Source organism: Gadus morhua, chromosome 1 (genome assembly GCF_902167405.1).
Source record: "Gadus morhua chromosome 1, gadMor3.0, whole genome shotgun sequence".
In the NCBI taxonomy this organism is placed as follows: Eukaryota; Metazoa; Chordata; class Actinopteri; order Gadiformes; family Gadidae; genus Gadus; species Gadus morhua.
Genome location: NC_044048.1, coordinates 10,366,618 through 10,379,117, shown reverse-complemented (window position 1 = coordinate 10,379,117; position 12,500 = coordinate 10,366,618). Strand labels below are relative to the sequence as shown.

At 47.8% G+C, this 12,500-nt stretch overlaps 1 protein-coding gene across 1 annotated transcript in view; it reads right to left on the bottom strand.

Moving 5' to 3' along the window:
- Positions 1-1,055: 1,055 nt before the first annotated feature.
- Positions 1,056-12,500, bottom strand: part of nol4la (nucleolar protein 4-like a) — a 22,707-nt gene continuing 11,262 nt past the window's right edge. The window contains exons 2-11 of the mRNA XM_030365061.1: positions 11,796-11,951; positions 9,507-9,618; positions 8,615-8,724; positions 6,489-6,630; positions 5,173-5,477; positions 4,142-4,327; positions 3,556-3,744; positions 3,313-3,432; positions 2,951-3,134; positions 1,056-2,667 (exon numbers count right to left, since the gene is read on the bottom strand). Of these exons, the coding sequence (XP_030220921.1) occupies positions 2,450-2,667; positions 2,951-3,134; positions 3,313-3,432; positions 3,556-3,744; positions 4,142-4,327; positions 5,173-5,477; positions 6,489-6,630; positions 8,615-8,724; positions 9,507-9,618; positions 11,796-11,951 (1,722 nt within the window). The 3' untranslated portion in view covers positions 1,056-2,449. The remainder of the gene's footprint in view (positions 2,668-2,950; positions 3,135-3,312; positions 3,433-3,555; positions 3,745-4,141; positions 4,328-5,172; positions 5,478-6,488; positions 6,631-8,614; positions 8,725-9,506; positions 9,619-11,795; positions 11,952-12,500) is intronic.

Here is a 12,500-nt window from a genome sequence, read left to right as displayed (position 1 = left end):
CACACAGATTAAAATGGTCCAGTGTGCTACCTGTCCAGGAAATGCTGGACTGGAACAGATATTCCAAGTGAGGTAAAGACACACCTCACTGTATTGTGTTACCTTAATCCTGAGCTATAAAGTGCTTACAAACTTGCAATAGATAATATAATTGACAATTAAAATGTAACGCGGTCCAATTGATAATGGGGTCGTGATATCTGCTGTGCATCAGGCTTTGTGTAACACATGACAGGCCTAATATCATTGCGTGACATCAACATATGCATGGGCAGTGATACACTGGTCATGTATTACACATGCGAGCTGATATGGTTGGGATTTGTAATAAATACAGAAATATAATCGCCAAAGCAACAAGGCGTGGGCCAGGTTCGCTGTTTGATGAAGAGACTTTGTTTCATTTGGAATGTTTCCGACCACTGAATCACTTCACAGGTTCACTCACACACATTCACTACAAAATAGCTATGAAAGGGTCACTCCATTTCACACAATCCAACAAAGGTGTTAATGCTAACACTTACATCAAAGGGTAAAAACAAAGAAATGTTAAATAAAATACACAACAGAACCACATTTACGTACACCAACACGGCTGCGTTTGTGCTGAGTCCTCCACTGATTCAACCAGTAAAGTCAAGTGTCTGCGCTGAGACTGTGCTCTCCGTCTGGCTATGGGTATACTCTGTGTGCTCTCTGATCTCCAACACACACACACACACACACACACACACACACACACACACACACACACACACACACACAGGCGCGCGCGCACACACACCCTTGCGGCAATGTTGTCAGCGTAAACTGTGATGTGATTACATCTTTTTCAAAGATTGTCTTTTGCTTTTTTTTTAACAGTATTTTGTTTTCATCATGACAGGGGTGTTGACATGTAGGGATGTGGTAACAGAGGAATATCATCAATGTTGTGGAAAAAAAAGATGGGTTAAATATATATATGATATATATATGTATGTATATATATATATATATATATATATATATATATATATATATATATATATATATATATATATATATATATATATATATGGATGAGAGGCGGGCTAGCAGCGTAATGCAGTTCGTTCTACACAACCTCATGCTAGCGGCTGCCTCCCTAGATGGCTACATGTAAGCTCAACGCGCCATTAGAAAAAAACAAGAAAACTATTTTCACTGAACAATCTCTGCACAAAATGACCCAAAAAATCTCTAGAGTAAAAAAAAGACGTTCAACAATAAATCACAATATTTTTTTTTAACCAGGTCCCTTTTCTTAGTCACGCCTGAACGATTGGTTTCAGTCGATAAAAGTGTCTCAGACATGAGGTTGGAGATAAAGATCAGTGCTCACAACAAAAAGAAACAACATTGAAATCGGCTACAATGCTGCATGGGATAAATCGTTGTACTTCTTTAACAGTGGAAACAGGAGAAGAAAGTGGCATTGTACCCCCTGCTTTCCTCCCCATTAACTCTCCCCGAAGGCTCTCAGACTAAAGAACAGCAGATTGATAAAGTCACTCTATTTTTCCTTCCTCTTGTGATTCTTCTACTGATTATCTCAAATATTGCACCTTTTCTCTGAACGTTGACTAATCAATATTTCAATCTCCTTTTCCCTGACAGGTGTCTGCATGACCAAAAGATAGTCATGATAACAAATACACAACTACTAATCATAAGACACCGAAATAGAAGAGGAGAAAGAGATTCCATGAAAGTTAATTGATTTGTTTGAGATTTGTCATTTGAGAGACAGAAGCGGATTATGTCCCGAGTGAAAGATGTCTGATATATTTTCTAAATTCCACCTCTCCTTGTGTTTCTGCGTTTTCTTTTGTGTGTTTACACGTCAACACATCCAGGCCATTGAGGTTTGCAGTTCAGCGGCAGTTTGCCACATTTGTAGCAGCAATAAATGTAAGTAGTTTTACGATGCCATTTTACCCCCCAAATTGTACACACTTTAGGGAATCTGGTACTTTGTAATCAGCAGATAATTGTCCAGATCCAGTGATCCAGGTAGATCACTGCATCTCTACTGGGTTAACGGGCACTAATTGACTTAAGATTAAGACCTGAGAAGGAGGGGAATAGAGATGGGATGTGAATTAGCTGGAAAAGGTGATGGGTTTGAGATAATGTGGCACTAAGGTCAAACTTAACTGAATGCATAACGTAAACAGATATATTTCAATCCTTGGATAAATTTCTTTCAAATACAAAACATCAATTAGGTAAAGGAACCGCTCCTACAGGACCGATTGTGCGCTGTAGTTTGTACCCTTGAACGTTTTGTGCCTTCGTAAAGGAATTCATAGTCTTCCCCCCGCCCTCCAACCATGTGACTTGAGAGTGATGCAGACAGACAGCCTCGGAGAGAAGGTGTTGGCACGGTGTAGCCTAGCCTAGCCTAGCCTAGCCTAGCTCAGGCTCAGTTCTGCTGCAGGATGAGGTTCTCCAGCTCGTCCGCGGAGCGCAGCAGGAAGGCGGCGGACTCCCTGTAGCCGGCGATGAGCTGCCTCACCGCCGTGACCTCTGGGGGGCTGAGCTGGGCCGAGGCCCCGCCCCCACCCCCGCCCTGGCCGTGGCTGTTGGAGCTCGAGGAGGAGCAGTTTGGGGTCACGGACTTCATACTCAGATCTGTGGGGCCTTTGGTGGGGGGAGGGGGGGAACAGTTGAGAGAACAGAGAAATGGAGAGGGAGAGAGAGGGAGAGAGGGAGAGAGGGAGGGAGAGGGTTAGAGAAGATAACAACCAATACAGTTTCATAGCCGTCGACAAGGAAAGCAAACATCCTCTGTAATCATTTTTCTTTCCTCTCCTTTGTCCTTTTCGTGGTGAATGAATCCATAATAATCCATTCTATATAATTTGCACTACATTGGGTACCAGCAGGATGGATTCTACATTTAAACAACAAGAGCTTGGTTTACCGTTGGTGATTGCAGCAGGGCTGGTCTGCTGGTTGGCGCTGGCCGCTGCGAAGCCCCGGACGTTGTAGTTGAGGCCTCCGTTGGTGTAGAGCAGGTCCTGGGCATAGGCCGAGGCGGCGGTGGAGAAGCTGGTCGGGGCGGCCGGCTCTCTGGAGGCGGGCTTTTCCAGGCTGGCCGGCTCCTCCTTCAACACAAACCATACACAACTTTGCCTTAATTTACGTGGAACATTGAAAGCACGTAAAACAAATTAAAAAAATAATAATAATTGGTGTGAATCGTGATCCGAAGCTATTCATAGGTCTCCTCGATCCGCTCATCAATACCGGTCGTTTCGGAGCAGCTCCTGCCAAGATGCTTACCGTGGGTTGGTAGACATCCAGGCGCATCCTCTTGGCAGCGTTGCGGGTTTCGCTCTCGCAGGCGGCTGCGAGTATGTTTTCCGCCATGGCAGAAGTGAGGTGAGGAGGTGTCGGTCGAATCTGGTAACGCACAGCACATCATTTAGGATTTACAAAATGTACCGAACATGTCATGATCAGTATGAGAATATGGTGCACTTCAATGTTTGCAAAGAAAGTGTGGAACTTGGAGTTTGCCTTCACCTCAAAACCGCCTTTCTTCATGCGCCGGCAAGACTTGAGGTAGGTGCGGATGCGCTTGCGCGAGCGCTCTTGGAACTCTGGGAACTGGCGGCTGCAGGACTCGATGATGGCCTGGATCTTCTCCTTGGGCTGCTTGGAGATTGGCACCATGCGGTCCAGGTTCTCGTCCACAAACAGCCGCACAAACATCTGGGAGCAGGGTGGGAGAGGGCATTAGAGAGGTAGAGAGGGTGGAGGACGTGTGTGTGTGTGTTGGGGGGGGGGGTCAAAGCTGAAAATATTATAGCATATAGAATATAGCAAATATATGGCAATAATGGCACTAAATAGGATGCAAAATACACTGAAAAACTGATATCTGATCACATGAATAAATTCAGAACACAAACACCAAATAGTATGCTATAGAATTTAAACCAGTGATATATACTTTATAAACACTGAAATAAGTAGTGCTTTATTGTTATGAACAACATTTTAATCCATATACTATAATGTATAATAATCAGTTCCCCTCGTGAGGATCCGATCCGCCTATGAACCCGGTGCTGAAGACTGGGAGATGGAGGCGGAGGAGGGGTCTCACATTGAAGGCCTTCAGGCGCTCAGGGTCCATCCCCTCTGCGTCGTTGATCCGGTCGCTGTCGTCGTGGTCGTCGTGGTCGTCGTCATCGTCGTCCATGGCCTGGGCGCGGCCGGAGGACAGGTCCTCTGCACTCATGCTGAGCTCCGTCTTCACAGAGTCATAGCTCCCTGAGCTGTAGGGGGGGGACTGCACACACACACACACACACACACGCACACGCACACACGCACACGCACACGCACACACACACACGCACACACACACACACACACACACACACAAATACACACACAGTAAATACAAGGCTGTGGAGTAGCGCTGTACAAAACGAATCGGCATCGATTCAGTGATAGATAATATATGTATAAAGATATATATATAATAGATGTTCTTTTTTTTATAAAGGCATGTTCTTTCAAACTTAAATTTCAAAATAACATATGCATACATACATACATACATACATACATACATACATACATACATACATACATACATACATAGGTACATACGTACATATGTACATGCGTACGTACGTACGTACATACATACGTACATATGTACATACGTACATATGTACATATAATAATTTTACAATTTAACAAACCACTCTAATGTAGGCCTAGAGATTTTGTATAAATTGCTTACTATATTTGGTTAAACTGGTCTTGCCGACCTGGATTCACCTATTTAATTGAATTGTTATTGACCAGTACCTGCAAGACTAGTTGCCAATGACGGAATATTAGCTGGACGTACATAGAAAAATACATACAATGCAATCCAACATTGAGGCCAGAACCAGGCAGCACACAGCTGAGGCACATGTCTATCAAATAAACAAAGACTTGCTCCTAGATATTAGTAAAACGCATTATTAAAAATAGATATGGATGTCTAGTAAATCATCCATTTTCCAACACATCAACAAGCCATGGTAATGCTCCAACACAACGAGGGCCCGCTGCAAACCACCATCCACTGAGTAGGAGGTCATTCATCACCACCCCCACAATGCTTTGCGTCCCTACCTTGTTGTTGTTGTTGTGGTTGTACTCCGCCTTGACGGGGTACTTCCTGCTGGGGTCGGAGGGGTAGGAGGAGGGCGGGGGGCTGCCCGGGGGCAGAAGCCTCTCGCTCAGGTTGACGGGCTGCTGGTCCTCTGAGGAGGACGAGGAGGAGGTGGTGCTGAAGTCCAGGGGGGCGCTCACCCCGTTCTCCGTCGCCTCCCCGTAAGGGGCCCCGCCCTCTGGGGCGTTCCCAGCCGCGGCCGGGACCTCGGGGGACGCCAGGGCCGGCAGCCCGTTGGCGCTGCCGCTCTCTGACGAGTCATCCTCTGAACCGAGAGAGGAGGAGGAGGAGGAGGAGGAGGAGGAGGAGGAGGAAGGAGAATGAGTACGCCTGCTTGTGGTGTGTGTGTGTGTGTGTGTGTGTGTGTGTGTGTGTGTGTGTGTGTGTGTGTGTGTGTGTGTGTGTGTGTGTGTGTGTGTGTGTGTGTGTGTGTGTGTGTGTGTGTGTGTGTGTGTGTGTGTGTGTGTGTGTGTGTGTGTGTGGAGGATTCAGGGGCCGCTAACAGTCAAGTGATTTGTTGTGTTTACTCAAGCATGTCTCTGCCGTGGTCACCAACAACAACAGTGATGGTGTTTTAGTGGAAACTATGTTTTTCGTGGCGTAACGTGCTCCTGCTCACTGTGTTTGTGCAGGAAGTGTGTATCGGGGTCAACTGTCAAGACTAATAGAAATAAGAGGAACAAGAGGGGTTGGGGGGTTAAACAGTGAGGAAATAACGAGGGGGGACGGACCCCCTTTGGGGGAGGCGGGGGAGGGATCAGGGAACTGTTCCTGGTGAGTAATACCTGAGTCAATATTTCTCTGACGTTTGTTTGATTCGTGATAAATCCACAGTCACCACCACCCTTTTTCACTAGAATGTGGAAAGTGCTGTTTTTGCCTCCCCCATTTTAAGTTTTTTTCTATTGTAATGTGTAATCTGCTGAGGCTATTATGGGGGTTGTGTTGTCCTACTTGACTAAGCCCTCTATCCTGAGAGGCAGGCTGTTCGTGGGCAGTAGCAGAGGCAGTAGTGGGCCCACCCGGCTGCCCGGAGTGGATTTGTTTGGGATTAGGACTCTAAGTGGGACCACCGATCTGTGCTCTTTTCATAAACACCGTGAATACATCTGATTCAACCAATCAGAGACCACCTACTAAACTTGAAAATTAACGAATACATAAACAAAGGAACTCTCTATAAAATAACACTCAATGAATGAAGGTCCGAAAACAAGGAACATAACAACAACAACAAAAACAAGAACTATAATGACGGTCCCAGCGGCCATCTTACCCTCCTCCTCCTTTATGTTGGCTGACGGGCTGGGGACCCTCTCTCCACTGGGGGAGGTGAGATCAGGCACTGGGGGCTGCTCCGCTGGGACCCACACCGGCTCTGCTGTGTCCATGTCCTCGCTGCTCACAGAGGTGTCATCCTAAGGCCAAACGCAGCCAGTGAGCAGAACAGCAGAACCTCAGCTTGCGTCACTATCAATGACACTAATACTTTGTAGTTGTCTTTGTGTGTGTTTCTATTATCATTATCCGTTTTTTTCTGTTGGATGGTATTCCCATGGTACTTTCCTTATGAAGCTCTGTGTAACCTGTGCTAAGAGCTGTTGGGATTGTTATTGTTATTTTTGTTAATGTCGTTTTTTGAGCCCACACATTATAATGTGGGATCAGAGCATAGAGTTCATGTATCTCCCACTCCTACTTGTTTCCATCCCAGACGAGGAAGGAAAGGAAGAAGACAAAATATAAGACTGTTGCTATTTTCTTCGTTACAGGCCTACAAACTGTGTAAGGACAATGTCCTTACATTTTTGAGTTTTCATTCTGAACTGAACTCATGTAAAAGCATATGTCTGGAAGGCACTGCTATTCCTAACTCCACACAGCCGAGAGGGGACCAATAGATGATCATCCTAGCATAACATAAACACGAAGACATGGCCAAATGAGACACACTAGGCTGCTAGCATCAGGCTGCCTTGGCCTACAATTAGCTAACAAGCAACCACATAACTCTCTCATCCCAATGTTGGCATAAGGATAATTTGGGGAATAACTGCTCTTGTCTGATGTGATGCCTTATTAATGTCTAGGAATGAAGACTCATCCAAGCAGAGCTGTCCTCGTGTATAACTTGAACCTATGTGTAATGAGAGCACATCAGAACTATATGCGCTCATCTCATTCCCTCACACGAGTGCACAAATAGGACTGTCCTTCTGGGATTACGCAGCCCTCTGCAAGGATTTTTGAGGGGACCAAAACACTCGGTGACAGCTCTATTAGGTACCAAGCCATCCATGTTGTTAAGAGAGAGGGAGGGCAAGAGAGAGAGGGGGGGGGGGGAGAGAGAGAGAGAGAGAGAGAGAGAGAGAGAGAGAGAGAGAGAGAGAGAGAGAGAGAGAGACAGAGAGAGAGAGAGAGAGACAGAGAGAGAGACAGAGAGAGAGAGAGAGAGAGAGAGAGAGAGAGAGAGAGAGAGAGAGAGAGAGAGAGAGAGAGAGAGAGAGAGAGAGAGAGAGAGAGAGAGAGAGAGAGGGTGGTGTGGTATTGGGATGGGGGCGGGGGTAATTATACATAATATGTATGTAGCATTAAATAACATGTTTGTGGAGTTGCTTCCAATAGCTATGACAAGATTGGATGTTTTCTTCTTCTGTTTTTTGTTTACCAAAACACAACTCGAATCCCATCAGTAGTATATCGAAATCTACAGAGAACCACCGTGACAAGTATTATAATCTAATATACTTTGGGTAGCTTCTTTTTAATATATATATTTATATAATTGATGAGAATTTCCTAACAACCCTATATGAAGGGAGATGAGCAAAAGCCTACGAAATAGGTTTATTGATACAGAGAACTGAACAAAATCGAACCATCAGCTCTTTTAAATAGAATTTAGGAGTAAATCAACATAACATTATTATATGAGGCTTTACAACGTTCAAGAATTTAAGTATTCCCGTCACACACACACACACACAATCTGAGCCCTAGACACTTTTTACATTCTGTTCGCAAGGTTGGATTACTCACCCTCAAATAGTAGGCCTAACCGGCATTGTTTTGGTCAATTAATTTTCAAAAGAGTTGACATAAATATCGCGAAGCTTTGTTTATTTTGCTCAAGTTATTTCTACCGCTTTTATTCATCAGATGCTCGTATAATCTGTCAATGGTGTGGAGGGGCGGGGCTACATTCTGACGTCATGCGCTACAGCGGGTCGAATAATCCCAATCCCTGCTTCAGTGTTTGACTCCTCCCACAAACTCATTGGACTATTTCTCACAAGGCCCATTGTTTATAATAGTAGGCCAATAATTAGAATACAGACAGAAAAGTGTGCATGTATTTAATAAGAAAGAATTTAGTTTTTTTTAAGAAAATGTAGTTCTTACCCTTTCGTTGTTAGACATGCACTGTAATTTCATTTGTTTCAGGTAGGTGGCAGTAAGGGGCATGTTGTAATCGATGAGGTCCGGGACTAGTGATGTTGGTCGATCATTTTCTGCAAAGAAATTAAAATGAAGGAATGAAAACAACGTTGAGAAACACCCTGTTCCACTTGAAATTAATGATTCATCCTGGTGATATGATCTCGGAAAATACTCTACTTTCTGTGTGATTTATCCAAAATAAGCGCTTTAAATAAAAGGAGTAGGCCTATTGTTTCATTATTTTTACAATTTGACCCTTAAGAACCCCACATCAGTTAAATCGCTTCCAGAAGGTTCGCCATCACAAAGGGCTGAGCATGAATCCAGTGTTATTTAGGCCGTCGTCATCTAGCCTGCCACTAGAGGGACCATATGATCAGTCAGAGCGATCCAAATCTTTGTTCTCACAGGTTATCATTCATATTCATATTTCCTTTTTCAAATATCAAGTTAGGTCCTCAAAGTAATTGTATTGGAGAGGACGACCCAACAATTAAGAAAACAATGTAAAATCAGACTAGGTGCATTGCTGTATTGGGATGCAATTATATTGTTACGGATGAAATATATATTTTTATATTATTGTCTGCTACTTGTTACTAGATGTAGTATAACAATAGTGTTATTATTGTATTTTTAAATCATTATCCTCTGATTGAATGCCAGGCCAGCTGTCGTAACAGTCTAGTAGCAGACAGTAGAGACTGTGGCCCAATCCCATTTCTACCCCTTACCCCTTCCCCTTCCCCCTTCAAAACAAGGGGGAGGGGTAAGGGTAAGGGGTAAGGGGTAGAAATGGGATTGGGCCTGTAGCTGTGTAGTTGAAGGCTTTCTGAGCTAATGGCGCCCTGACCTTTGAACTCTGCTGTGCTGGGGTTGATGTGCATCCTCTTCTGACACTCTCCACAGCTCATTAGAAAGCGCGTCACCGCCTCTCTGGGCAGGAAGGCGTAGGTCTCCGCTATCTGTGGTGTTAGAAGAGACACAGGCTGCAGCTCAACGGCAAACCGCAATCTCATGTGTTTCATTTTGTTTTTTGCGTGTGCGTCACATGTTGGCCCGGTAATCTTATGACGTTTCCTTCTATGTTTTTTGTTGTTGTTGTTGTTGTTGTTAAACTTGGGAAGTGAAGTTGGCTGTTTCAGCGGCTGTATTTTTATCAGAGCAAACAGAACCAGGAGTCCTTCCCCTCCCCTCCTCTTCTCCTCCCCCTCCTTCTCCCCCAACTCTTCCTTCATCTCCTCCCTCTCTTCTTCCTCCTCCTCCCCTCCTTCTCCCCCAGCTCTTCCTTCATCTCCTCCCTCTCTTCTTCCTCCTCCTCCCCTCCTTCTCCCCCAACTCTTCCTTCTCCTCCTTATCCAGCAAAACTCTTCCTCCCCCTCCCCTCCCCCTCCCCCTCTCTCCTTATGGCCACACATGCTCCTGTTCATCTCACATTCTCACCGCGTTACTTTCTGTACTTTCCTGGCCATGGCAGAGAACATAACTAGTATTAATATAGTATTCTCCTGTCATGTTTGTCTCTTTTCTTTTCCTCCCTTTACAGGTGCATCTAAATCCATCTCCACTATTTCTGTCTTCATCCCTCTCACTCTCAGTATCTCTCTTTTTCTCCTTCTCTCTGTTCATCCCTCTTTCTCTCTCTCTCTCTCTCTCTCTCTCTCTCTCTCCCCCCCCCCCCCCCCCTCTCCCTCTCCCCCCCCCCCCTCTCTCTCTCTCTCTCTCTCTCTCTCTCTCTCTCCCTCCCTCTCCCCCCCCCTCTCTCTCTCCCTCCCTCTCCCCCCCCCCCCCTCTCTCTCTCCCTCCCTCTCCCCCCCTCTCTCTCTCTCTCCCTCCCTCTCCCTCTCTCTCTCTCTCTCTCTCTCTCTCTCCCCCCCCCTCCCTCACGCTCTAGCTCCCTTCTCTGTTTATCTCTGGCCCCACGCCCCCTCTGGCGTTTCCCTGTAAAAACGCGACCTTCACGTGACCATGCCGAGGCAGCAGGGGTGCCCACCCATCACCCACCAACCCCCCCAGCCCTCCCCCGTCGCCCCCCCCCCCCCCCCCCCCCTCCACCCCGTCCACCCCTCCACCCGACCCCTCGAGGCAGCGGAGGGAGGGAAAAGGCCAGCCAGGGGAGTGTGTGCGCTCCCCCAGAAGGCCACGGTGACAGCTCCATATTATGCCCTGGCCCAGCAGTGCTGCCTCCTCAACGGGCTGCCGTCCTATGTGACGTGACAGGACCGCTCCACGGGCACAGGGGGCGCGGGGAGGAGGAACAGAGCTCTCTGGTGGCGGCGGCGGCGGCGGCGTCCCGCACATCCCAGGGGGGGTGTGCGGGACGGAGGAACCACCGCTGGTTGGTCCCGCTCGGGCCCCGGCCCCTCCCCGAACGCGGCCAGGGTAAACACACACGGCGCTCGCCCCAGACACAAAGAGCCCTGGGTTCAGTGCGTCCCGTGTCACTCGGCGCGGAGGAGGGCAGGGCACCGGGGGGGGGGGGCAGGAGGAGCCCCCCCTGGCGGTGCAGCGGGAGGCGCCGGGGAGGGGGGAGGGGGTGGGGAGGGAGGGGGCAGCAGGGTGGGGGGGGTTGGGTTTGCCTTTGTTCCCCTGGCTCCCGTCGTATGCAGAGAGACGGAGGGTTTGGCTGTGGGATAATGTGCCGTGTTTGGTACAGTTTGTTTTAGCTTTCGTGTGCATGATGCCAGGCCTTGCTGCCTGGGCGAGGGGATGTTTGGTCTTTGTCGGGAGACGTTAGTGGGAATCCTAGAATTGGAAACCGAAGCGCAAGACCAAAAAAAGAGAAGAGAAGAGATTGGCCTTCTCTCTTAACACTGGATCAGGGATCCCGGGCCGAATGGGTTTATTAACATCAAATAAAAGCTTTCCACACCTAGCCAGGGAACTAGGACTGTGAAATATCGTGTCATGGGCATGTGGGATTACCGTTTAATATTAATACCTAAAATATTATATAATAACCAAACGAAGTGAAGAAGTCTAAGGAACTGAAAATGCTTTGGTAGCAGGCTTTTGATTGCTCCAGTGAAATGCCTCGTAACCTGGGGGCACCTTGTGAGTGAACACACGTGTGCCCTTTGTCCCGTCTCTGGTTCAGCAGGAACCGCTCGCTCCTATCAGACGCCCCGGGTCGTTTCCTCACCGCTTTGTAGGTCTTCTTCTGGCCGGCGTGCTTGGGCGCCCGGCCAGGGTCGGCCCCCATCTCCACATGCATGGCGTAGATGATGTCGAAGAAGTCCTCCACCACCGCCACACGCTTCAGGGACGAGTTCTCCTGAGCCGAGCCCCCGTCCGAACACTGAGCACACACAGAGAGAGAGAGAGAGGGGGGGGAGGGGAGGGGGGTTCAGCATCCTGTTCTGCACGCTGAGACCAACGAGACACGACCGTACATGCGGGTTCCATCCTATGGGTGTTCACCGTCATGAGACCCGCCCAGGGAGGGTTATTAAGGCCTGTGAGTCACAGGTCATGTGATCACGGACAACCATGTGAGCACACACGCTGTCCTGAGCCCCCACTCTGCGCCGGGGAGGCGAGAGCAACTCAACGTTTGGTTGTGTGTGTCCCCGGCCCGGGTACAGGCACCCCCTCGCTCTCTCTCCCCAACGCAAAACTTTGAAACATTCCTCCTGTTCGCCGGAGCAGCCGCAGCTGCAGGCGCAGACGGTCGTGCCCTGACTAACACGACAGCCATCTCCACGCCATATCAGCCATGTTTAAAAATAACACCACCCGACACGGCACAAGACCATCAGCCCCTCCTCACAGCACCTCTAGCAGGCATCCTGCCTCCCGTACCGCTGACCCTGTCGCCATAGAAACTGCCACCGATCTCTCCCGGGCA